Consider the following 26983-nt stretch of genomic DNA (forward strand, 5'->3'; position numbering starts at 1 on the left):
TGGCCATAATTGGCTCCTAAATTTGCTTTCGGAGCCTGCAGTGCACAAAAGCACCGCCTTCAAGCCTGTCATGTGTTACTACGACGGAGTCATTGTTGAGAATAGATGATGTCCGAATCCCCTAATCGAGTGATCGCTTCCACGGAGAGAGAGAAAAAGAGGTAGGTGCCGCTTTAGCGGACGCAGACCAATCAATGGCACGTTGTTACAGCGAATCGGAGTTCTTGTTCATGGCTGGACCGCGGATGCGTATAGCGTGCCCGTGTGGTACGTGTACTGCTCCCGTCACCGACGAACGTGCCACTGTTTGCGCGTTGAAGACGCACTGCGAAGCTTTTTGTTATGTGCTTCCGGCCAGTGACACGGGTCAACCACTGACGACAAAAAACTAACGCTTCGCCATTAGAAACTCTGTATTTGCCGCTGATCTAGGACGTCCCCGAAGCAAAGCACGTCGTCCTCTGTAGTACCTAGGCAAAAGCACATCTAGAAGCAAGATTCCCCAGCAAAAAGTCCCCAGATTTCCGAGGGGACATTTTGTGTCGGAATAACGCCAGAACGAAGCTCTCGCATAAAACCGCTATACAAGCATGAGGTCGCAGCTTCGATCCCCGGCTGCGGCGGCTGCGGATTCGATTGGGCGAAATCCAAAAAACGCTCGTGTACCGCGAATTGGGTGCACGTCGTCCTCAGGTTGTGTTCAGATGGTCAAAATCAATGCGGAGCCCACCACTACGGCATACTTCATATTATTATGGTGGTTTTGGCATGCAGAAGCCTAGAATTGAATTTTGTTTATAAATAAGATGCTTCTATATTTTAAATCACTTCTTCATGCTTCTGACTATTTTTCTGACGCTTGTAGTATAGAAAGCATTACCTTTGAGATTCGTTCCCTTTGCTTGTATGAGCCGTCTTTGACAAGGAGATTTGAATCGGCTTATAATGCATTAAAAGTAACAAAACTTAGAAATGCTTTGTAACTGACTGGTTCTAAAACAATTTTTGATAAAGTATTAATATTATGTCAAAGAGAACTTTTTCTTTCTCCAGAGGGTTTTGTTTCGTACCGTCAGGTGGCGAGAGGTCGCTGCAGACGGCCATGTTTGATGAGTGATGAGCTTCGGATTGCAACTGAAATACTAGTCGTATTCTAATTCTGTCGCCGCGTGTAAATTTCGTTGGATCACTGTTACGCTGTGTTACAGTTCAACGTGCCACCAGTGATGGATTAGTGGGAGCACAGCGCAGGGAGTTTCTTGGAAGCTCCAGGGCCTTCGTCGCGTCGCAAAGTAAGTCGCCCCGTTTTGCCTTGGGGTTACTTGCCTCTGACATTTTCTCGGCCAATTTCTCGAGCCCCGCTGTATGTACATACCACAAGTACCCGGAATAAATGTGCTGTGAACCTCTGTAGGCGGCTGCAGTCCCGTGATAACACCTTCAACATATCACTGTAAACATTTTTGAACTCGGCCTCCTTTCGGTCAAGACGCAGCGGCTACGGAAGTGAGCGTCGCGTCGACCGCGATGCACCACTTGTGTCTGTAGCAGCGACGCACGACGCTGTCTGGCGTCTTGTCTGCATAGACTGCCGGTCACGTTTGTCTTGAAACTAAAGTTCACGGCGAGCGATTGGACATTGTGCACCTCCCTCCTCCTCCTTCCCTTCCTTCGAGTTTGTATGACGTACCTCGATTAATCAGTGACGTAAATAGGATAACGCACTCGAGGTCGTTAGCTTTTCGGTCATGATTCCCTGCCTGCTACTAAGTCGGTGTCATCTGCGCTGCCGATTCTGAAACGAGCCGGGGATTCCAAAGTCGGCGGCTATCCCTTACTGCGAGTTCGGCCGAACGAACCGTGAAGTCGCGAGATCGTGACGCTGGGTGAGCACGATCTGACCCGCCTTAATCCGGGCAGCTGCTTGCTTGCGGTGGCCCCACGGAACACACGCAACGCTCGGGTCTTCGTGCGGAATCTTGTCAGGACGGCTTAGCTCGTCAGTTCGCTGCTTCCGCTCATTCAAGAATTCCATCGCGGGGTATTTGGCTGTCGCATACACACGCCAACGCCTTGGTGCGTGTGTATGACAAGCTGCGCCGTTGTATATTGACGAGACCCGGGATTTCCTGTCTAACGCGAAAAAGAGAACTTCAAGTGAACAGGTGCCATAAGTGCATATCAAACAATATTTCGTTGCTAAGGCATTGAAGCTTCTTCCTGGCAGACACAAAAATGCCCGATGCATACATATAAAAAATGCAAGCAACAATCCAAACACAACAGAGGGAATTGTGTATGTATTGTTGGTGGTTTCACAGGTCAGGTTTACGTGTTTACACACTATGCTTGCTTGTGTTCAAGCAAAATATGTACATGATAGCTCTGTGTGACTGCTCTGAACTTGAAATTTCTAATGCCCGTTTGGTAAATGACATGTATCTAGTTGTTCAGATCAGACCCCATGTTTTCAATCACTCATTTCTGTGATGTTTCAACACCAACGTAGAGGAAACATTGCTGCCTTGCTAGAAGCCTGTGTTTTTACCAGTGCTGTTGATCGGGCTAATTAGTGTTGCATGTTATGTGTGCAGAGTGAATGTTACACGAAGACAAACAGGGCACAAGGGCAAACGCTAACTTCAAACTACAGAAGAAAGCTAGAAGTGCCAAGAAATATCACAATGAAGAAAAAAAAAATCAATCTTTGTGCATGGATGCCTCTACATTCCAAGGATAACAAATACGAGCCTTGAGCTTAGAAACCACTGTTGCCCTTGCACATCAGTGTATGGCAAGAGGGTCATTATTCTCACAAACTTAGCGAATGCGCAAGACATTGCAACATCTTGCCATTGCCACATGAATATCAGCTTCCAGGAACAAGTGCAGTTGCTTCATATGGCTGGTTATTCACAAGCACTGCTCACCTCAGTTGTGGAACCAATTCACAGGAAGGTAAAAGACTTGCCAGAGGTGGGCAGGTCGCTGCGAGCGATGCCCGTAGGCGTGTCAGAATTACAGTCATGCCATACATGCACTGCATCTTGTGCTGCATAAAAAAGCTAGGCAAGAGGTCTTAGTTGTTTTTTCAGCGCCAAGCTGGCAGAAAAGGCAGAGGGCAGCTGTTCTGTTAAGTAGGCGGGTCGCTGATGGAAGGTTAAGCATTGTACACGGTATGTAGATAGCATGTACCAAGCTGTCAACCTAATACCGTTTCCCTGCGCTGCTGGCTATGTTATCATACTGGCCGGCAGGATTGTATCAGTGAAGTTTTTCACAGGGCTGGTAGAGAAGGAATTGCAGTTTTTGGAAAGCATGGGCATGCGTGTACAGGGATATGTCCTTGTTTTCTAATTGTCATGTTTCCTTGGTCTTTTGCATTGCTCTTTCAGTTTCTCGAGTTTTCATGGCTTCAGTCAGTTGCTACAATTTAAACTACGGCAGTTGGAAGCTGGCACTAATCCTCATGTCTTCTCGGTCATCATTGTCCAATGTTGATGCTTCACTCATGAGATGCCCGTGGCAGCAAATTATAGAGCTGCACGCACATTCACTAACATGTGTTGCTCTCTTTTGCAATGTTCGTAATGTTAACAGGCATGTCATGCCTGAAAAATGACTTCTAGAAAAACACCTCTCCTTGCCTTGATGGCAAGCTTTGGAAGCATTCTTTACCAGCTCCTTAGTCCTTTAGAGGAAGGCACATATTTTTTTTTTACAGAGCGCTTAAAATTTATTGCGTGGTATGGGAAAATGAGGTGCTTAGAAATAGCTTCCAACGAATTTCACTTCTCTACACCAAGCTAGATATTCTTCAAAAATCGTACATATTTGTCGCTCTGACACTAAGTAGTCTTTCAGAAAATGGGATGCATATGTCCCATTGACCCTCTATGGTTTCAATGCAGAATTGTTTCTGACCATTTCCCTTGGGAACCAATGGAGGAAATTTGTGTGGTCTAAGTAAATGGGGTGCTAAGGAGTACTTTGCAACTAATTACACTTCTGTACAACAGGCCGTTTAGTTTTAAGAATAGGGACGTACTTGACCCACTGACCTTCGGCAGTCTCAGTGAAAAATTATATGTAACCACTTCCCCGATAAAGCACACCAAAGCATGACGGACAAAGTGACACAGCTGAGGCCATAAGCAAAATGTTTTGTGCACTTTTTGCCAGGGTGTTGAACACCAGTGGCATCAGCGCCTGTTTCCACGTGCATGCTGTTGCATGTGTATTCACAAGGGTAAGTTTTCGTACAAGCTGTCACTTCAAGATACAAAAATGGGTGCTTATGGTGAGCTAAAGGTGCCTGCTAGTGGGTACGCATTCAGCCACACGATACGACGATCTGAAACGCACAGTCCTGCAGGCCCTTGAGCCATCGTAACAGAGGAGGCTGTAACAGCTGCTCTCCGAGGAGCTCTGTGACCAACGACCATCACAATTCTTGCTGTAATGAATAAAAGGACAAAGAAAACGCTCTTGTGTCTGTCACAGTGCGTGTGTTCAGTGTCGCATAGTAGCTTTGTGACCTCGATTGCGCAAGACATTAGTGTATTATAACAAATTGTCATACTACATTTCATATGACAATTCAGTTAGAAGAAGCTGGTTTCCCACAATCAGTCATTTCAGCAGTAGCGTAGGCAGTGCTTAAAGAGAATAAAACAGAAAACAATATTAGGGAAGCTGCAAGGCAACGCAAAGATCAAAAACGTAAAGTTGTGCCTTATGTTCGCAAGACTTCCCACAACTTAAAGAAGGTTATGGAATGATAAGGGGTTGAGGTGACATTTTCGGCTCCTGGCAAGGTTGCGGGAAAAAGTACAAATAGGTCCCAAGGATGCGGAGTAAAGCGCATTGATTCGTACGTAGGTTGCACTGTTGGAGTAGTATATCAGATTCTTCTGTCATGGCAAAGTCTGCGTAGGGCAAACAGGAAGGTGCGTGAATGTAGACTTGCGTGAGCATGAATTGCAAATTAGGAATAAAGCGAGTGGGCACCTTCCTTCCCACTTTTTACCATGGCCGTGTAAGCCGATCCTGAAAAAAGTGAAGATTTTGTGTCAGTGCCGAGATAGTTCTGCAGGAAAGTTACGCAAGTTAAGAAAGAAAGGGACATGATTGTGTCAGCGACAATCAAGTTTGTCTGCACAACAATGAGATGAGGTTTGTTTGCGAGTGTAGTTAGGTTGCCTATTGCGTGAACTGAAAGTTTTTTGGTAATTTTGTCTTGTTGTGCATTTTCAGTGTACTTATGTGGTTGTTGTGGAATAAAAATCAGTTGAAAGTCTGCTCCTGTCCTTGTTTACTCTCTCTGTGATGGCTTGTTCATGCAGTTAAAAATGTTTAATATGCACCAGCTCGCCCGACAAGTTCTTCTTAACTAGCACACATCTACAGATGTGTGCTTCTGTTGTAAATAGAAACATGTTCATCTTTAGTGAAAGTTTTAAAGAACGACCTTCAGGTTACTTTTGTACCCTGCTAGCCAGAACAGATGACCTGGTTGTGTATTTCTGCTCTTGCAAACGGATGCAGACTGCTGGCAAACGTAGACAATGTGTTGAGCACAGGTCAAAAGAACAGAGGTCATCTCGATGGCAGCGCCGCCAATTTTTAGGTTTAGTGAGGCCACATCGCTTTTGTGGTGAGCCTACGCAGTTTCCCAGCTGCCCCTGTCTACTAACGTTGCTGTAGATCTAGGAAGCAGCATTATGTTCTGGAGAGGAATCCAGCAGAAGACACAAAGCAGGATACAACTGGACACGCTGACACAGGCAACTAGTCTTCTACTGCTTGTTGCATCTTGCTCTCGATTAACGCCCAACTTAATTACATACCAATTTCTCTAACTCTTCACCTTGTTACATTATGTTCTTTTTGAACACATTTGGAATTGTGAAAGAGAGTCCAGCAAAATGCTTTGACAAGCTTGTATATTATTAATAAAGAAGCAGGATGAAACAAGGACACAGTCACCTGGTCCTGTCTCCCTCTTGTGTTGTCCTGTTCGTGGTACTGATAATTATGGAATTGCGAAATCGTATCGCCATCCCACTCAAGGACTCGCATAGCATTTCCAAAGGGACTGGTGCAATTCCCCATGACATATTTGTTTTCTAGATGCCTCTCTCTCTTTTTAGCTTGCTGTGACTTTGGGTGAATTCGTTGTCAGCATTTTATGTCAATATACATGCCCTCTCGTGCACACACACCGTTGTGGCTTAGTGGCCAAGGTGTTCTGCTGATAAGCACAAGGATGCTGCTTCAGTTCATAGCAGGGCGATCACAATTCAATTGTGGAAAAGTGTGCAAATCTAGTTGGATTACAATGTATGTCAAACCCCAAGTGGTTGAATTTAATTTAGAACCTACAGCTGTGGCATCTCTCATATCGTCCCAGCGTTGCTTCGGGGCATTGAACCATGTGAACCGATCAACAGCACCCGTCTTGCCATCTTCTGCAGGTGTCCCACTATGTGGACAGAGCGGCGACGGGCGCGCTGCCCGGGCAGCGCGGTGACGCTGCTGCTGCATCGTGAGCTAGGCTATCGACCGCGGCAGCCGACACATGCGCTGGCCTTCGACTGTGTTGCTGAGGACCGGGCGGCCCACTATGAGCTGGAGGAGACGGTGAGCATAGTCATGGGGTAGTAGCAGAATAGAGCGAATGCAAACAAGTGATGCATGGGATCACTGTGTAAAACTGGTTTTTGCGCCAACGTTTGTGTCCAGTGCGAAGACCTGCATGGCACACTGCTCTTGGTTTTCATACTTATGATCAGCCAAAAATTATTAGTAATAGTAAAATTTACTAGTAAAGCACTTTAAGAAATGTACTTGTCATCATGCGGTGTGTGTTTGCATTTGTATGTATCAGCTCGTCGTGACGCCGAGTGGGCAAGCTCCTCAAGCTATATGCTTCAGTGTTTGTAGGTGGCATTCGACCCTCTTCAGGACAAACCTTTCTGTTGTGCTGCTAAGCTTGAGGGCACAGGATCAAATACTGGCTGCCACAGCTGTATTTTGATGAGGGGGAAATGCAAGAACGTCTGTGTACTGTGCACCAGGTGCATGTTAAGGAAACTCTGGTGGTAAAGATTCATGTGAAGTCCCCCATTATGGCGTGCCTCATAATCGTGTCACGGTAAATTTGAAGACAAAAGTTTTCTGTCCACACACTGCTATAGCATCGTCTGTTGATGCATGTGTGCTTTTATGTGTGTACGTGTCTCGGTGTTCAGGTGTGGTAACTTGTTGTTTAAATGCACGTGCGCACATGTGTGTATGAGAGAGAGAGAGAGGGCTCTTTATTAGAAAAACAGGGAATTTTGCCGGCGCGTATGTAACCGCTGGCATGCTACTCTGTATAGGGATGGGGAATGGGATTAAAAGATTCCAGAAAAGAGTGGGAGAAAAGAAAAAGGATAAAAATAAATATGAAATGTCCGAGTCGCATGTCACGTGTAAAAATTAGTGTGTATGTGTTTGCACTATGTACATGCTTGGCACATGTGTGTTCTTCTGCACTGTGCATTTTTCTGTACCTTCCTCTGTGAGCATGTGTGTGTATGTGGGTTGACATGAAATTTCATAATTGCAAAACTTTGTTGCAGAAATTGCCGAGCTTCAGTAGACAGTTGTTTTTACGTTTTCTTTCGCAGGCATGTAATCTGCCACAATCAGTTCGGTCAACGTTCCTAATGGCATTCAGCCCTGACTGGTGAGTTCTCTCTATTTTCTCGTTTACATTGCACTAGGTGGAACAACATAGTTAAAGGGACAGACAACTGTACAGAACGTGAATTGATCGCTTTCAAAATATTGGCCCATGTGTTTCTCTCCAACTTGAAGCGGTGAAAACACAGGGCGTGGAGCTATCAGCAGTCGGCACTGTCTGTCCGCATCACAGTTTGTTTTCAAGATACAGTCTGCACAGCCATGCCATCTATGCAGCCACCGCCACCGGTGTACGTTTAATCACAGTTCATAATGGTTCCACGCAGATGGATAAGGCGCTAAAGCGTGATAACGGCTTATAATGATCAGAGCGTCATCAAGCGCACCTGGTGCCATCATCTGCACCAGTTCATGTCGCCTCAGCACTGTCGTTTGTACTTGCCGGATCAGGTTTCATAACACTGATAATGACACCGTGCTTTGTGGAGATGAGCAAATTACACAATGCTTATGCATACTGAAACAACTCCCACAGGAGTTTCTGTGCGAATATTTTCTTGTAGCTTCGAGCAACTCACCACAAGGCTAGCTTTGGGTTTACAAGGTTAGCTTTGGTTTACTCTTTGACAGGTGGCAAATCACGCCAACCCTGACAAGGAAATGGCACAGACGGTGCGTGCTTTTCAATGTCGGCAAAGGTTACACCATAGAGAAAGACATTCAGCAAGAGCGGGCACTTGCATAGAGCCCAGCGGCTGAATTGACTGTGGCGCACCAAGTGGCTGGCATCTAAACCTGAACTACGCTTCCTGTTGCAGTTTTGGGCGCACGTGTTTTGAACGCTAACTAGTTTGCATTACGTTGGCTGTACTGATCGGCGCGGCATTTGTTTTTGCTTTTACCGCTCAACTGCACCCTTTCTGTTTTGGTGAGGAATCCTTTTCTTTATTTCGTAAAATAAATATGATTGCGAGCGATCTTTACAAGCCTCCATCGAATCTGACCTCTGTGCAACGTGCAATTGCATAAAGTAGACGCAAGACACCTTGTAAAATGAGGAAATGTTTATATTTCTCTATATAAATGCTAATTCCGGGCTTTTGGTGCATTAATTAAAGGTTGTGGCACCAGGTAAGCAGCAGTAGTTCCAGTACGAAGCTCCGTGGGTGTCATCAGCTGGAAAAAGGTAATTACAAGGATGTGTCAGTTTGGTATTTATACCTTATAGGAAAGGAAAATTGTGTGTAGAGGCAAAACATGCGAAAGCGGTGAATGGGCAACATTTGAAACAAAGGTAATTACTAATTTGCTTATGCAGACGTGGCGTGAAAAATACCCGATTCGTCTCAAGCAATACCATGCATAAGATACGGCGAAAACATCCGATTCCCAAGCATTCTCCCATTCCTGGTCTTTACTTCCTGCACTTTAAAGGGACGCTAAAGGTTACCAGAAACTCAAGTTAAAGTGGTAGAGCAATGTTCTAGAACGTCTAAGGCGTCAATATAATCGCGAACAGAGCTTTAGTAACAAAGGAATTGAGGCAAATGCATGACACGGTTTGAGACCCACCAGCGACATTCCGGTACTAGCCCGATGACGAAAGCACTCCTCATAATTTGTGTTACTAATACTCAACTACTCGTATTAAAAATATCATTTCATTCGATTATAAGACGGAAAAAAATGCTACTTGTCTACGTCTATTCGGTTCTAAGAAAGAATAACATTTTGACGTTACCCTTCAGTAATATGGGTGTTCGAAAGGTTTCGTTTTCGCTCGACTTTGCGCGCTCGACTCTGCCCCGCGCACGCTTTGGAGTTTTAGTAGTTTCGTTATCGCGTCGTGCTGTGAGGGTTCTGCTGGCTCGCGAAGCTTTCATTTGGAACAAGCAGCGAGAAAGCCACGTCCATGTGATGTCGTGGGAAGCCCTCGTTGCTTCCCTGCTCTGGAGAGCCGGTGTCGAGGCCCCCGTCGTAGTACGCAACGACGCCGGCAGCACGAGCCCTCAGCAGCAGGTCGCGCTCGTCGGTGCTCAAATCGCTGAAGTTGAGCCCACCATCGCGAGCCGATCTGTCGGTGTGAGGGTCCATTGCAACGAGTGTCGAAGTTTGCGTCATAGAATGAAGTACCAGCTTATGGGCGTCTTGCGCTGGAGTTTGAGGTATAGTAGCGGCGCCTGGTGGCGGTGCGGTAAACGACATCTGGGTCGTGCCAGCTTGGGTCGTATTGAGCCCTGGCTGTGGCGAAGCACGTTTCTAGGCCAAATTTTGCGTCAATTCGCACTTTTTTATGCCCTGTTGCGAGTGCGAAAAGGCTCGTCACTTCTCACAGACCACGCCAACCACGCTGCGAGCTCGCCGCAGCCTATAGTTTAACGAGAATGGACTCTCCGTGTGCCGTGGGACATAATGCTGGGTGCAGAAGGAATCGGTGATGCCGATCCGGAGAGACCTAGCCCAGCCTCGAAAGGGCGCCACCGTCATTACTTCTGCGTCGTGGGCTGCCATGAACAAGAAGGCCTGAATCCCAACATCAGATTCTACCGTTTTCCTTGAAGGCGTCACGAAGTGGAGCGTCGGGCACGCTGCATAGCTGCAGTTCGTCGCGCTGAGTAAGCGAAACTTCGTGCCATGCTGACTGCTTCGCCTGTCTTGAAGCTTGCTTGATTATCTGCGTTCGAAATTTCGGTCTTTTGCACCTACAGTACCGACAGCAGACCGACATAGCAGCAGGCATGGCTGGTAATTCACAATGCGAGACCTGGCCACAGCGACAATTAACAATTCGACCGATGCGAAGTGGTGAAGTGTGTGTGTAAATGAGCACAAATGGCCAGGCTCATTCGATGACAATTCACTACTACACTACGAGCAGCACAGGTTAAGAGAGTTAAATGCGCTCATCCTTGATCTCAAGCCAGCACGTTGAGGCAGCGTAGCAAGGCAATATTGATTGCAGCACATCGATGTTCGAGCGCTGTCATTAAAAGCTACAGCAAGCAAGCAGCGCGCGAGTTCGCGCTACAGCGCGATTCGCACGTACGTGCGAGCTCACATGCATTGCATCAGTTTGGCGGCATGTCGAAAGACTGTTGCCGTCGCGGCGCGTACGATTGTGCGCTCGAGCAGTTCGTACATCGCGGTGCGTACCGTCGTGTGCTCGAGCAGTTCCGTACACATGATGTCTGCTTATCGCTGCTGTGGATTAATTTATAGCACGCATTTCCTCGCGTTTGCGCGCCTGAATCTAGCAGCTAGCGTGCAAACCTTACCTGTAGTTCCACTTCGTACGCGACTCGCTTCACTTGCGATTGACACCGTGCTAAAACTTCGCCGCCTAATTCTTGAACGGCGTGCACGTATTCGGCACTGCGTAATTTCTTGCCTTTACGCAGCGTGCCACCCCTGAAAAAATCTTCGGCGCCCGATATACGCAGCAGGCCGTGCTACAACACAACCAAAAGTGCCGGGTCCATAATGTAAAGGTGCTCTCCGAAGCAGACGACCGAGCTTGGTACGACCAATTTTAGGACAGAGGGCGCTTTTTAGCACCTTTCTCGCAGCGCCCCCTGGGCAATGCAAGAGCCCCATGGTCGCGCGTTTCTCCTTCCGCTAGCCACCATACTCCCGCTTTCGCTCTGCTGTCGGCTCTGTCTTGGCTCTGTTTCTGGCCGCGCGTTTGCGTTTTGCGCAGAAAAGCCAAAGCGCCGTCTGTGGACGCTGTTCTACTCACCGATGGCGCAACGTCACTATGAGACCATAATGTCAGTACTCCTCGATCGGAGGGCGGGCAATTTGAACTGCTCTAGAGGTACGCGGACGCTTCAGAACGCATTTTCTCTTAAAATAAGTCTCTCCTTGGCACGAAACAAGCATTTAGAGGTTTCTGTGATGGTATTTCAACAGTCCACGTTGACTTAATAGTAACCTTTAGTGTCCCTTTAAGGGGAACTTGGCTTGTTGAAGTATTTTCTGTACTTCAAGGCCAAACGTGATCAAAATGCTCAAACTTGTTTAGTTTTTATGCCAATTTCAAATATGCAAAAACTTTTATTGTAGGTCAGTAGTTCAGGGGAGAGACAAAGCAGCCATTCTATAGCTTCTGGATACAATAGAAAAAAAAAGCACTCAGCAGAATCTGAATATCATTACATAACTGGATACTAGAACATGCAGTAAGTGCAGCGCTGGAAGCAGAGTTTAAATCAATTCATGATTAGTCATTCTGCAGAGGATTAAAGTTCAATGTTTGCACCATGGCTACCACAAAGGAAAAACAAATTCTGAATTTAAAAATATATATGTACAGGAAATTAAAATTCTGCTCCCAGCATTATCTAATATACAGATTAGTCTTTAAGTTCAAAAAAGAATTGTAGCTCTAGCTTTTCTAGATAATGAGATATCACTCTGACAAAATAAAGACGTGACCAGAAAACATGTTCTGAGAAAACAGGAAAAAAACAAGCAGGTCTACTTTATTTATCTATTTACAGCTGGAACAGTTTAGTATGCGCCAGGCATATGGTTATGTTGACTCTTAGCACCTTTGTGCCGTTTTTTTTTCAGGGACCGGTGCAAGTTTTCTGTTGCCTCGCGTTTCTTGGCTGACGCTACTGTTCGACGCCAATCCTTGTCAGTCATGTGGCTATGACTTGGTCTGCTTGGATTGAGACTCACTTCTCTCAGAATGTCTTCTGAAGCCCTTACATTACCCGTATTGAACTTTAGTACTGCTTCTGCCACAGCAGCCTCAACTGTGAACAAAGAAGCATGGCACTCCTTTGGTGTCATTGCCCATATCGTCGAATGCAGGCCTTCATTGTTGTTTTGTGTTTTCTCATGCTGGCATTGCTGAAGCAGCTTTTCGTCTGAGAGGCGCTCATATATGGGAAGCAATGCCTGACAGACATGTGGAGGCAGCCTTCGACGGTGTTTGACAGCAGACTCGCCCTAGGCCTTTGTGGCATTTTGCTTGCACCAAGAGTTGAGGCCTGTTGGGCAGAGAGTGTGGCCAGCCACATTGCCATTAGACATACCATGGTGCTAAGTGGCCACCACTGCGCTCTGCATGTCATCCACATTTCCTTTGTGTGTTTTGACAGCCCATTCATAGTAGGAACTGAGTTTGTTAATCAGGTCTCTTGTCAAATGGCCCTTTCCACTAAGGCTCTCAAAGGGCCTCTGTGTTTCGCAACACAGTTGCGCAGAGCTGTCCCCATGCGTTTTCGGACATGGTTCACACAGTCTTCTGTTTCAATAGGGATACAGTCGAACCCCGCTACAACGAACGTCGCTTCAACGAAATTTTCGCTTCAACGAAATATTTCCAATTCCCCGTAAGCTCGCTATACAAAGTAATGGAACAAATTTCTCATCACAACGAACCATTTTTGGGGCGCGTTTCCGCTTCAACGAAATTTTTGCTATGCGAAGCTCGATTTAAAAATATATCTTACAATAAAACAAGCATATCGCCGCCCATCTATGTACTTCCATAGGCCCACGCTGCTTTGTTTCGCTAAACATTCGCTGGACCAAACTAATCCACTCACTGAAACGCACATGATCACCGCCATAGCTTGGTGTTGATGACTATCGGGCTGGCTGCCTTGCGACAAGGCGCGGGGGCAAGCTCCCGTTTTCTTCCAATCCAATTCAGAGCCGCAACCAATCCGTTGCCAAAGGACGCAGCAGCCTGGCAACAGCAGCGCGTTTGCCCTAGTTTTTTTCACTCGTGCTTGTGCTGCTAGTGCGCTGTAATGAATGCGAGCATGGCGACTTCATCTAGAAAGCGGAAGTTCCTCTCGCTTGAAGAGAAGGCACGGATTATCAGCGCGGCATCCAGTGGCAGGAAAAAGGGAGATGTTGCAGCGGACTTCGGCATCTCACAGAGCACGCTGTCAACGATCTTGAAGTCGAAAGACGCGATAGCGCAAGCTCTTTCTTCGGGGACATCCGCGAAGCGGAAAAAGCTGACGCAAGCGGCTCATGAGGACCTTGAGAAGGCTCTGTACACGTGGTTCCTCGACGTGCGCGCAAAGAAGATGCCGGTCAGCGGAAACATGTTGCAGCAAAAGGCACTTGGCTATGCCTGTATGCTGGGCATCAATGATTTCAAAGCCAGCTCAGGGTGGCTGACCCGTTTTAAGGCCAGGCATGAAATCGTCGCTAAAGTGCTGTGTGGGGAGTCGGCCTCATCAGACGCCGACGCTGCATCTGCTTGGGCATCAGCTACTGTGCCGGAATTAATGGAGAAATATGCCACATCAGACATATACAGTGCCGATGAAACGGGACTTTTCTTCGAGCTCCTCCCCTCCAAGACGCTTCACATGAAGGGCCAGCCATGCAGCGGAGGGAAGCATAGCAAAAAGCGTGTGACTGTGCTCCTGTGCTGCAACATGGACGGGTCTGACAAGCGCTGCCCACTGGTGATAGGCAAAAGTGCGAAGCCGCGGTGCTTCAAAGGTGGCAAGAGCCTGCCCGTCAAATATGTTGCCAATAAGAAGTCTTGGATGACACGGGCCGTTTTCAAAGAGTGGCTAACCGCTTTCGACCGTGACATGACGGCAAAGAAACGTAAGGTTTGTTTGCTCATCGACAATTGCTCAGCGCATAACGTTGAAGACGTTCAGCTTCAAAGCGTGGAAGTAAGATTCTTCCCGCCGAATTGCACGGCTTTAATCCAGCCGCTGGATCAAGGTATCATCAATAGCGTTAAAAGCGCTTATCGACAGCGACTGATTCAGCGGCTGGTGTTAAACATCGACACCGGTCGGGCAATCGAAGTGGATTTGTACATGGCTGTACAGATGGTCTCAGCAGCGTGGACGGCAACCAGTCGCAGTATCATCTACAACTGTTTTGTGCACGCCGGCTTTCACTCCGATGCTCAACTGGCAGCGAACTCCACGTCGGACGAGGAAGGCTGCAGTACAATTGCTCCACCCTCCACAGAGGCCAATGCGGCATGGGCAGCCCTTCAGGACTCCGGAGATGTGCCGGCCGATGTTCACATCGGCGACTACATCGCTGTTGACAGTGAAGTGCTAGCTCACGAGGAGCTGAGTGACGAAGCTATAATTGAGGGCGTTCGCCACAACGACGCATCATCGGATGATGACAGCGACGCGGAGGACTTAGCGCCACCACCTGCAATAAAAGTGATGGATGCTTTTGATGTGATCCGCAGATTTTTCGGTGCTCACGATGACGACGTCGCGATGCAACTGTTCACCGAGTGCGAAAGCCGCGCCACTGCACTCGTGGCAAAAAAAAAGAAGCAGAAGAAGCTGACCGACTTCTTTGGAAATAAATGATGTTTTGGGACTATGTGGTCCAACCTGACAGTGTTTTTGGCCTGTTTTCGCCTCAACGAAATTTCGCTTTAACGAAATTTTTCGCGCGCCCCGTCAGTTTCGTTGTAGCGAGGTTCAACTGTATACGCATAGCCTTTGTCCTCTTGCAGTGAAGGATAGGTAACTGCGGCTGTCTCCTTTAAAAAGCACTGTGATATACCGCAGATTCTACTGCCCTAACGATCTCCTGAAGAGGATCAGGGCAGCCTCCACCTCCGTCTCGCCAGTTTTCTTGCTAGTGATCTTTTGACACTAGTGGTCATCCTTCCACGCTCCATAACAAGGGTCACTCTACTTTGCGCCTGACTCGCAACCAGCACAAAAGTTGCTCAACACAACGAAGTCTAACACGAGTCTGCTAAGCAGCTCTATTACGGTGATGACACCAATGTGCAATGAATGACTGCGTGTCATATGTGGCCCATGGGACGTCGCAATGTTCCCGGGGTTGGCTCATGTGCAGCTCGGCATAAAGTTTCCGGACCAACTGCTCGCAGTCGATCGTCAGGTTACGCGTCGCACAATCAGCCGCGGGCGTCAACTTTGTTTTTATGTAACATTGCCGTGTTTTCGCGTGGAGACCATGATGACTGACCTATCCATGAAAATATGTCATTCAGAGCTGTCTGTCTATTCCCGGTTGCGTGCGTGGCACGCACAGCCAGAATGTTCACAGGGAAGGGGTTCATTGTTTCATCACTACATACGTGTGGCGAGCTCCACGTCGGCAAAGTCTCCACAGTTTGCAGACACCAAATGCAACTTCATGGCGAGTCCGTACTCCCATTCATCTTTGTTGATTTGAAGTGCACCTTTGCAAGCTATGTGCTTGGCAAGCGGCAGTAAAGTGTTCACTGCATCTAAATCTACATCTAAATCTACAATCAGGAGCGTAGTCCCATCAAGCAGGCGAGCCGTACCATCCATGCCATCCGTGCCATCACCCACGAAGTCGCATTTCCTCTCTGTTGCTGGAGCTCACGACAAATATCCCAAGTCGGAGGGCTGCCGATATATTGTGTATATGCACGCAACCACTGCTCAAAGGGCCGGTAGCTGACAGCCTTGTCACGGTCCCTGCAGCAGCTGACACACTCATTAGGCCTACATTGGTAGTGTTGACGACATCGTCGTTGCACACGGAGGATGTGACGTCTTTGGCATTTTGTGGTACCACATAGCGTTTCTCGAAGTTTTCATTCGGCATCCTTTGCACTTTTCTCGTGCCAAACTTTTGCCTCGTACGGAATTTCTGCTCCGGCTTCGACGTTACAATGTGCGTCCTCGTTGACGTGGGCAAAATGGCGCGCATCAAAATGTGGCCCAAGGCGTGGAGCAGACTGCAGTGAGGATATTCCACCAATCGGATAACGCCTTCAAGTCATGTGCACCAGGTAACGAATAGGAGGATACACTGGTACCTCTTTTTGCCACACATTTTCTAAACTACCAATGGCTGAATGGGATCTGACCTGGTGGGAATTTGAAAGAGAAAAAACGGCTCTTTCAAATGAGGTCTGTCAGTACTACAAGTGTCATCGAAAGGCTCGGAAATGATTATGCCCATGTGACTGTACGACTTTTTAAATCAAGATGTCTGTGCTACTGCGTGTAGAACCGCAGGTGCGTGTTGTGGACATCACAATCTTGGCCCCAAAAAGTAATGATGTCGGAGAAAGCACCACAAGCTTGTCCCAGTAAGATTCAGCACTCGTGAAATTCCTACATCACAACGGCCAAGCTGCTTTTCGCTAACTGCGTCACATTGGGTGTGGCTAACGTGCCTCAAAAGTATCACAAAAAGTAACGAAATAAGTTACGATAATGCTAGGGTCCCTAGAAAGTATCGCAAACATGTCCTAGTAGGATTCTGTGCATGCGAAACTAACTGTGCCACAACGGCCGACCTGTTTGCACTAACTGCTTCCCAAGGCTCGGTGTCGTGCCGTAAGCTTAAAGTGCTTGGAATGCAGTGCAGACTGTCAAACAGTATGTCTCGCCTTGTCGTAGTCCAATACCACAGTTGTGCCATGTCCAAGTGCAGAAAGAATGCGAAAATACGCCGAGAGCCAGGCTACATAAAAAAGGGCGGGGGACTGGTTGCTGAACGATGACATGCGCAGCCAGCCTCGCTCTCACTCGCTTTGGTGGCATCTCTGGCATGGGCATGCATCTGGCGTGTCATTGGCTTGTCGCTAGGTGATGCAAGAAAAATAAGTTTCAAAGTATAAGCTCCTTTATATTCAAAACGTCTTTAGTTTTAGCTGGAAAGAATAAAAAAAAATATGTTATCTGTTGACTTCATTTCACATTCTCATATTCCGATGCTCGCGTCAGCTAATGGCTGGCATCAATGCTAGCGTGACATATTTCCTGTTTCGAGTTTTCGCCGAGTGTCCGCTCTTGTTGAATTTCTTTCTCTATGGCTACGTTCTGAGCGGTGATCGAGTCACGTGATGCGTGGTCCTTTCAGCCATCCCACAGATTGGCCTTACAATAACGCACCTGCCATAAAGTTGGGATAGCCCTTCTTTATTTTGGAGAAAAACTGCAAAGCAACACTTTCTATGCAATAAATAAAGTGTTTCCGCAGAACACAGGTCCACTATTAAACTGAAAACCTCATTGGTATTCACTTCAGTAAAATGTCACTACAGTCGAACCCACTTATAACAATATTGAAGTGCCACGAAAATTCCATTGTTATAAGCGACAATTGTTATAACCGGGCTACATAAAAAAAAAAAATCGAAATGGGGGATGGCATAGCTGTTCCGAGAAAACTATAATGGCGGGGAGGCCAATTCCCCTCCCCACCACCTTTCTCCATCCGGCTTCTGATTCTCTTGACTCATTTTACTGTTCAACTTTGCTTCCTGTGTGCTCAGATTGCATGTTGTTAATAAGCTGCGACTGTCGGCGTTCAAGAATGGCACTCCTATAACCACTGCAGAGAGGGGTCATGGGCGGCTAGTGACATACGATCTCCGCCAAGGTATTGCTTTGGTGGCCTCAAAAGGCACCTTCTAAAATATGCAGAAAAGTTGTCAAGGCACCATCTCAGCTTGAGAATGCAGAGGAAATGCTGGGGCGGTATCACCACAAGCATCTCGCCACGTACTTCTCTCTGGCTTGCACGGCAAAACCACATGTCCGTCAGCCTTGCTTGCTCTACGCGAAGCGTGCCAACATCCTTCTCCAAGGCATCCAAGTGCTCTGCGTGGTGAAGCGGAAGGTCCCTCACGAAAACAAGCCCACGAGGGACTGAATCATCTATTGGACCTCCTGCGGGGACAATGTAGAGGCAGCCTGCCCTACCGTGTGAGCACTGCCGTCGTGACCATCACTGTCGCTATCCAATGCAAGCACATTTGCCACGATCGCCTCATCGGTTGGAAGCATTTCGTTTCCAAATCTATAGCAGTGCACTTTCTTTTCACCGGCAACATCGTGCATTGCTGGCGATCAGCTGGCGATCAGCGATCTTTTGTTTCAATGGTGAGTCAAATGAAGCTGAGATACAACGTGGCCAGAAATGACTTTGATGCAACGAACGAAGACAAGCACGAGCGACTTACTCCATTTGCAGAATTACGCAGAATGAGGGCCATAGCATAGAGAAAGGCATTGGCCGCAGAATAAAGAACCAACTGTGAGGGCCCAGCGAGCAATGTGGGAACAGCACCGGCGGCATTGCCAGCTAAGTTGGCACAGCCTATTTGGGCTCAGAGGAGTGAAAGGGTGATGGGAGAGATGCGCGGAAGGCTGGTGTGTATCTTTTATGGAGAAAAGCGCGGCAGCAGCTGGGGTGGCAGGCGATCGTGCAGTGGCTCGCATATCACTGTTTTTTTTTCTTTTTCATGGATTTCGCATTCCATTACCTTCGGCACGGACACCCAGCAGTCAGACTTCATCATTATAACTGATAATGTGGCATGGGGACATTGCAGTAAGCGGGTTATTTTCCCATAAAAAAACATACAAAAGTTGACGGTGCAGCACCTTTTCATTGTTAAAACTGGTATCGTTATGAGTAGGTTTGACTGTAATTCATTAGTTTCAGAGAAAGAAAAAACTCGATTCTATTGAACACAAATTCTATTGATTAAAAAAGATATATCTGCCAGACCATCATATACTAGACCTGAGCTGTAATCAGTTCTGGCATACTATCAGTCGGTGTTTCCTTTAATAAGAGTAGACCGTACCGTATATCTTGATTTCTGTCTACCTATGTTATTGATCGCTTGGTACATTCTTGTTATGCATGCTAGGAGACTCCTGAGTATGTGCAGCACCATATTTTATATTCGTTACGATATTCGGCTTTCTTTTCCAATTCAATTCGATATTTAATTTGAAATCTACTATTCGGTATCCGCACAACCCTAGTTGCCATACCTTGTGTGCAACTGCGATATCGCCAAAAAGTGACCGGACCAAAAGTTTGTGACAAATTCTGCCTCATTCTACACCACCTTTATCATTCCGCTAGCTGAAATCTCATTGATAATGCGGGTGGAGTGTCGCTCTGACCCCTGACGAAGCACGATAAACACGGGAAGGTACATGTGACCTCCGCAACATACATGCTCACGTATGCACAGAGCATTGTCAGTTTGCTTGTTCGCTGTGCTCTGTGCTTCTATATTTGTAGATCCGAGTGCTACATCATGCCACGTGATCTATGTACAGATACCGCAGGTTACGTAATTCCACGCAATAACATGCAACAGCGTTTGCTTGGCTCTGTGCAAGGTTTGCTGTTTCTTGTAAATGCCAAACGTGTTAGGTGCCAAGTCACACAATATCTAGTTATCAACTTATCTAGTTGTTGCTTGATGCAACACACTTTTGCTGCATGTGAAGTTTCCATTATACAACCGTGCTCTCTACTTTCATTGTTTAAGTGTTCCTTGTGTTTCTGGGCACAAGCTTGCTTAATTAAGGGCATTATTCGTAGCTTGCACTTTGTGGAGCTGCGCCACAGTGCGACAGTCGCGGCTTGTGGGCAAAAAGCACACTGCAAGACTGGTCGAGTATGCGTGCCTGCTGTACTAGGCTAACTGGGTGGCGAACCACCAAGCATGAGAAGTTGCAAGAAGCATTGGCTGTGGCAAGGAAGCGCTCATCAGTACAGAGCTCGGGGAGAGGGCACTAGGAGGCCAATCGGGGTGCATTCCCATGATGTGTGTTTGCGTGCGGGACTCAACGCTAGGAGAGGGAAATGCGGTTTTTGCGGGGAAGTATCTGCAGCATGCTAGCCGTATCTGCCATGTTGCCACTAGGGCAGTGGTTCCCAGAGATAGAGCTTGGCAAATGGCCGTCGCCACCTGTGAGCACGGGGGATGCGGCACGGAAAGGCACCTGCCCTCCCGCCTCCCCACACACACACAATTTTTGACAGTGTTTGGCTCCTCACTGTAGCTATGCGACGTCATATTACACTGCAGCACCAAGGTGGCCTCGACGCACGGGGACCACCGCATCCACGTGTGCGAGGTGGCTACGGGCAAGCTGGCGCACACCCTGGAGGGCCACCCCCGCACGCCGTGGTGCTTGGCCTTCCACCCCACCTCCAACCACATCCTGGCCTCGGGCTGCCTGGCGGGACAGGTGCGCGTCTGGGACCTGCGGGTGAGTGGCCACTGCTCGTCCACTGCTTTGCCCAGCTGTCAGGTGAGGCTTTGCTGCTACTGTTCCATCTCGGGTAAGATTTGGCTACTCTGCTCAGCTCCAGGCACGCTTATCATGCAATTGTGGTGGTTATTTCACCTTAGAGGCTTCTTTAATGCTGACATCTTGCACCGTTCTTTTCACGTTTAAAGAGCAGAGAATGGGGCGAGTTGGTTTAGATTCAGGGTTGAGGGCAGTGCAGGGAACGAAGGTGAAGAAAGCGAGATGACGATTGTGGAGCGACATGCCAACATTGGTGCTGTGTTTTTCATCTGGCTTTCTTCGTCCCTTGTGCTGCCCCCGTGTTATTTTCAACCCTTGCTTGCAGTGTGCCTTTCTTGCCTTTCTCACGTTGAGATGTAGCCAACTTTCCCATCACATGACATTTATGCTCATGCAATGAGTGTGTGCTCTTTATAACTGCTAGCATTAATGAAAATGTCACCAAAGGTTGTTGTTTCAGTCATCTGTATTGTTTTACCCAGACTGATTATACACATCTAGAACATAGAACGTATGGCAGACAGTGCTTATAATCAAAAGGGGCACTTACGTTCCATCATTGTATGTTAGTGGGATGCGTTGTTATAAAGTTTATCGTATAGTGGGGCCACCAAAGCAGAGTGTTGCTTCCGCCAACAGCGGTAGCTGTTCCTTCGCTTGTCTGCAGCCAATCTGTTGCTTGTCAATAGGAGGAGTACTTTGTCATTTTGGTAACACGTTCACACTTGCTATTGACAGCTGTGGCACAACGCACCATGGTGACTGACATTCACGCTGTCAAATGCAGCCTGCCCATCACTTCGCCAATATGTCTCAATAATATTGGTGTCGTTCGTGCCTGCTTTCGCACCAAAGAACGAGGGTCTTCATGATTAAGCAGCGTGAAAAGTAGGATAACAAGAGAAATGTCCCGTTTACATCAAGCAGGCAAAAATTTCAGCTTTCCGAACTGACAGCCCGATCATGACTGCATCTTTTATTGCACAAATGCTTGCTTCTTTCTGCTTTTATTGCAGTGTGAATTATACGAAAGCTTGAGGCACATTCCAGACGTCAGCGCTGTACGTATCGTCATGCTTTCCCACGATAGGTGGCGCATGTGTGGCTTGTGTGTGGGAGGTTAGGACGTCTCTAGAGACACGCAATGCGTTTGCCTGCGAAAACGACGAAGCATTGTTGACCCACCATCAACGCTACTCCGAATCATCACCTCGATAGCGAAGCCAGGAATGCCAGCCTTCTGCTGGCTGGCATGAGCCTTCTGCGCAGATGCCTTATAAGCTTACTAGTGTTCCTGCTGAGCTTAGGTGTGTATGCACTGGTCTGAGCAGAACGGGTGGTAAACCTCAGCAACATTCTCTAATATTTCACTTGGACTGTTTAAACGCTGGCGTTCGTTGATCTCGTCTCGAGCACCATCGAGGTGAGAGGTCTGTAATGCTGCTGGCAATGCTCCTCATCGTGCCAGTGCAGTAAGATGCCCGGGGTAGCAGCACTGTTCTTCTGTATGGGTACTGTTCTTTCTGCTCAGCAGCAGTTGCGTTGAGTGCTGTGTCGCACCAATGTGTCGCACCTGTTTATAGTTAGAACACCATCTGAAAAGCTCAGGTGCAACAATAAGCCTTGCTATTGCTGTCAGTTCGTTGCCCTTTGGGTGAAAATGCTAAATTTTCACCTCTATCATTATCGGGATCTCGTCCCCTACTTCAATGATTAACTTGTCACAGGCACCTTGAAATGTGCAGCAGTGATGTCAGCTGAGGTTTTGCAATCACTGCTGCAGTGAAGAGGGATGAAAAAGAAAGCACTCAGTAGGGGCACGAGTATTTAGTCGGCTTCCACCAATTTGACCTTGATGGCACCGACAAAATTGATCGAATACGGTAATCCGGCGGGTCGAAATAAACATGCTGAAGAAAAAAGCAAAACGCTGCAGCACAGTGCCAATTCATTTGGCAGTATTTGCTTAAGTCTAAAATGCCCCCGAATCAAATGCACGCCCACTTTCTATCTGTTCAAAGTAGAAAATGAGCGTAGAAATGATATTGCTACGGAACAGCTGCCGCAGTGTGGCTGCACTGAGGAGAAAGAAGACGACGTGGCCCCGCTTGATATAGCATCGCCATCTTTGCCACTGTTGGTCTACGTATAAATATATTGTAAATAGACTTGTACATCAGCTACACGTAACATTAATTAACATTAAAGCTCATAAAGTAGAAATGTGACGCGCACCCAATTTTTAACAAGAAAAAGTAGGCACGGGTTTAATATGTGTTGCACAATCGTGGCCACTTTGCCTCGTCAACTTCGCCGCATGGTTTCCTATTTAAGGTTAGCTTCGCCGCAGTACATCCGTGTTAAGTTGTAAACCGTACAAATGCCGCGCAGGCAATTTTTAACAAATTCTCCTGAAACAAAAAATAAAGGTGCATGCCCTAGAATCGAGTAAGTGCCATAATGAGACATTGTATCCTGGACCTGTACAGCTGATTCGTACAGTCACTTTGCAAAACCACTCGAGGAGCTGAAAAAATTTAGCAACAATTGGCTTGACTTGAAATGGTGGCTTTTCAACTCTTATGACCAATTGCAACTGACTTGGTTGCACAACCTGTACAATTTGCAGGTGTGTGTGTGCCTTTATGAACAGCTTGAAGGCAGGAGAGCATATTGCATCTAATGTTGATGGTGGTATCTACACTTGCCTTTCTGTCCCGTTACAATTTTTTTCCAAACTGGCTTCAAACAATATTATGCAGAAGTACTTATTTCGACCTTCTAGTCTAATGCAGGATAGTTTCATTACTTATTAAGTAGATCTATAGCTGTGTGTCTGCGAAAATAAGTTAAGGGTTACACTGCCTTGGAGCTACCCATTAGTGCTTCTTTGGAGTGACTTACAAAGGCAATAGGGCTTATAATATTGAACGTAGAACACAGCTTTTCTTTAGTGTTGGTATTAAGCTTAAAGAAATGCACTTGCACTGGAAATTGTTTATTGCTGCTGCTGCTAAGTGTTTTAGGCTTGTTGTGTGTGTTGGAAGAAACATTTTTAAACGACCACTGTACAAGTACCCAGAGCAACCATGACAGTTGTATAGTTTGTGACAGGTAGCTTTGTGGAATGGCCCTTAGATGAACACTTCAGAGCTACAAGAACCCATTTTGGGCCAACGCTGTAAAAGTTAAACTCGCAAAATTGCTTGTTTCCTGCTAGAGGTGCGTGTGTACGTGTGTGCAGGGTGGCAGCGAGGTGTGGAGCTCACGTGAGGGCACGGTGATCTCATCGCTGGCATTCCACCCACTGGAGCCCCTACTGGCCATTGCTACGGCCAACAGGGTGGTGCTCTGGGACTGGCGCAGGGGTCAGGCACTGGCCACCTGCAAGACGGCCTCCGAGCGTGAGAAGGTGGGTCCCTCCTAATGGCATGAGAAGTGCTGACGGAATCTGTAGAGTGCTAGTTGCTGCTAATGGTGCATTTGAATGGTTTCATTTGCATGACATGTTTGGGTTGTTGCCTGTTAAAAGCGTTCAGTATGCTTCCTGCGGCACTAAGTCACACGGGCTGTGGAACAGGTAGGTTATTGCAGCAACGTTAGTGGCAATAGCTGTGAATGCACTGGGGAGGAGATTTGCTAGTACCGGAATAGGAAACTGAGTGGGTACCAATGTTTTCTCGTGAAACGGGTGAGCTAGTACTGAGGGGAAGCTGCTGCAGCGGGCCGCCATTGTTCTCGATCGCTCTTGCCTTTTCTTGTTTACGTGGGACCTAGCAGATGGAAAACGTATCATACGATTGCAGCTTGACGGATTACTGAACGCTGGTGCCGAAAGATTGTGTTCTCCAGGAACATCTGAACCGCAGGGATGGAAGTGCTCTGCCAGTTGCGCCATCTTGTGTCAACCCGTCGAGTTGTGCCAATCTGCGCCAAAACACTAATTTTGAATGAAGATGCCAAATTTAGCAGGGTGTGCAGGTTCAGTTCAGTGGCAACCGCATATCCGTTCGCTAGCCCTTAGTCCTGCAATCTAAGCCATGCATTTCAGCGCCGGCATCTTTGGAGTGTAAGTGTGTTTGCTGGCATAATTGTAGCTAGGCTGCAAGAAAATGAAAACCGTTCTATACTATACAATGCGCTATGAATGTTTTATATAAGTGTTGTGCATTTGCACATACGAAGGCCATCTAAATATGATTGGAACTGGCACTAATTTCATGGGGCAGTCTGGAAAGAAAGCAGCTCTGAACGAATAGGGTCGTACAGTTTGTTCAGCGTTTAGCTCATCAGTTTCGTTATACATTTTAGCGCTTGCTTTCGTGTTGTATTGGTGCATCTGCGTCGATTAAGGGGCAGACGCGTACATTCTACATCTATTTCACATGTGCACCATGCCTCGTCACCAGGATAACAGCACAGCATGCCAGTAAACAACCTACTTGCTTTCATGAAACTTCTTGGTCACAAATATCCAATGACAACTGCAATGATCACTCAAATTTGCACTTGGGGTGCACTGCTTTCTGCACAACCACAGCACACAAAATCGGGCTTTTGCTGCCGTAGAAAGCAAGCCAAGGATGTAAAGTTTTGTAATTAGTCAATCTTATCGGCGAAATGGTGGTCGTAATTAAAAGTTCGGTGACAGCGCAAACCTACGATATTGTGTTCACGACGGCAACAATGTTTACGATGCGACTTGCGCAGATTGAGTCCGAAATTTTAACAAACCGTCGTTCAGCGCACGAAATATCGCCTCCTGTTTTCCATTGGCTTTATGGCACCTGTAGCGGAACTGCAAATAAGCCCGAATAATCTAGCTTATTCAAAATATTAGTCGATAAAGCATATCGGAAAGCCAGTGAATATTTTTATCTGTGTATTGCGTTAAAAAATATCTTTGAGGAGTATTTCTTGATAAGTGATGTGAAATACTGTCCAATATGTGATGACCAGTATGTCACTTTACATATTTATTGCGATATTCTGCTATTTTAAAGGGCCTCTCACCAGGCCCCATAGCAAATTTTGGTTATACGCTGGAAATTGTTACGTGTGCCCTAGAGAGTGTTCTGCCGAAAAAAATTTTTCAAGTCTGCTCATTAATAGTCGAAATAAAAATACAGTCACCGTCTGATTTTCCGGACTCCAAAAATTCGGAAATGCGCGATTATTCGGTAAGCTTTGCGGCACCGCCATTCTCCCCATAGACCGTAATGTATAACAACTGCCGAAATTCGGACACTTTGCAACCTCTCGTCTGATTTTTCGGACACTCCTTGAGCCAACTCGATTGAGGGCATCATGCACCGACCCTGACCGGCGCATAGTTCGACTTGCTGAACGCCATTTTTGTTTCAACGGAGCCTCCTTGCTGCCCCACTAAGTGGCGCTACTGGAAATCCCCGCTCATCATCATCGTTTCTGCCTGGTTCGATAGAGTGGCCGTACAGCAGTTCCGGTTTCAGCTTAGTAAACCATGTCAAGACAGTCCAGCAGCTGATTTGTTTCTTTCGCGCACGACGCTTCGAGCAGGCCACGTTTTTCGTTTGTGCGACAGGTGTCGGCACGGTGGTGTTTGCTTTGTGTGCTGTGTCGAGGTTTCGGTGATCCAACGCCGTGTACGGAAACATAGCGTCAAGTGTCTAATGGCGCCGACAGTGCCCGCGCAGACTGCGCTGGGAAATGCCGGCAAGCGGGTGCCGGGAGGCCTAGGTTTTGTCGACTTCCGATGTGCTCCCTACTGACACGGAAAATGTTCTGCCGAGACCTGCGCAGTGGTTGCATTGCATTGCGATTCCGGACACCGTCTCATTTGACAGTGTCACAGGTGCTGACACTGCTGTACTGACACGCGCTGAACTCGACGACGGCGAGATCATTCGTCAGGTTTCTGCTGCACCCGCCGGACGATGACTCCAAGTTGGAAGATGACGCAACATGTGCTACGCTGCCGTCGCATGCGGAGCGTGCACAAGCAGTGACTGTGCTTTACGACCCTCTCCGAGATTCAGGCTTATCTGATTGCGCGTAAACGGAACAGCGTGCAACGGCGCACTCACGATTTCTTCAAGCCTACTGCCGAGCCCGAATAAGTGCATGGAAATAAAGGATTTCATTTTTTTTTTCTTAATCTGCTTTTTCGGACACCTGTTTATTTGGACATTTCCGCAGTCCCTGTGAGGTCCGAATAAACGGTCGGCGACTGTATTACTGTGCCGCGAACCCATGATTTCAGGAGACGAGCG

The 26983-nt window shown here is 47.3% G+C and overlaps 1 protein-coding gene across 3 annotated transcripts in view; it reads left to right on the top strand.

Annotated features, from left to right (window-relative positions):
- Positions 1–1086: 1086 nt before the first annotated feature.
- Positions 1087–26983, top strand: part of LOC139054780 (activating molecule in BECN1-regulated autophagy protein 1A-like) — a 123053-nt gene continuing 97156 nt past the window's right edge. For 2 of the 3 annotated variants that reach the window (XM_070532385.1, XM_070532387.1), the window contains exons 1-5: positions 1087–1292; positions 6477–6642; positions 7674–7732; positions 20507–20732; positions 23977–24144. In XM_070532385.1, the coding sequence (XP_070388486.1) occupies positions 6487–6642; positions 7674–7732; positions 20507–20732; positions 23977–24144 (609 nt within the window). In that variant the 5' untranslated portion in view covers positions 1087–1292; positions 6477–6486. The remainder of the gene's footprint in view (positions 1293–6476; positions 6643–7673; positions 7733–20506; positions 20733–23976; positions 24145–26983) is intronic. The other variant, XM_070532386.1, reaches the window with a different exon arrangement.

Source organism: Dermacentor albipictus, chromosome 1 (genome assembly GCF_038994185.2).
Source record: "Dermacentor albipictus isolate Rhodes 1998 colony chromosome 1, USDA_Dalb.pri_finalv2, whole genome shotgun sequence".
NCBI lineage: Eukaryota > Metazoa > Arthropoda > Arachnida > Ixodida > Ixodidae > Dermacentor > Dermacentor albipictus.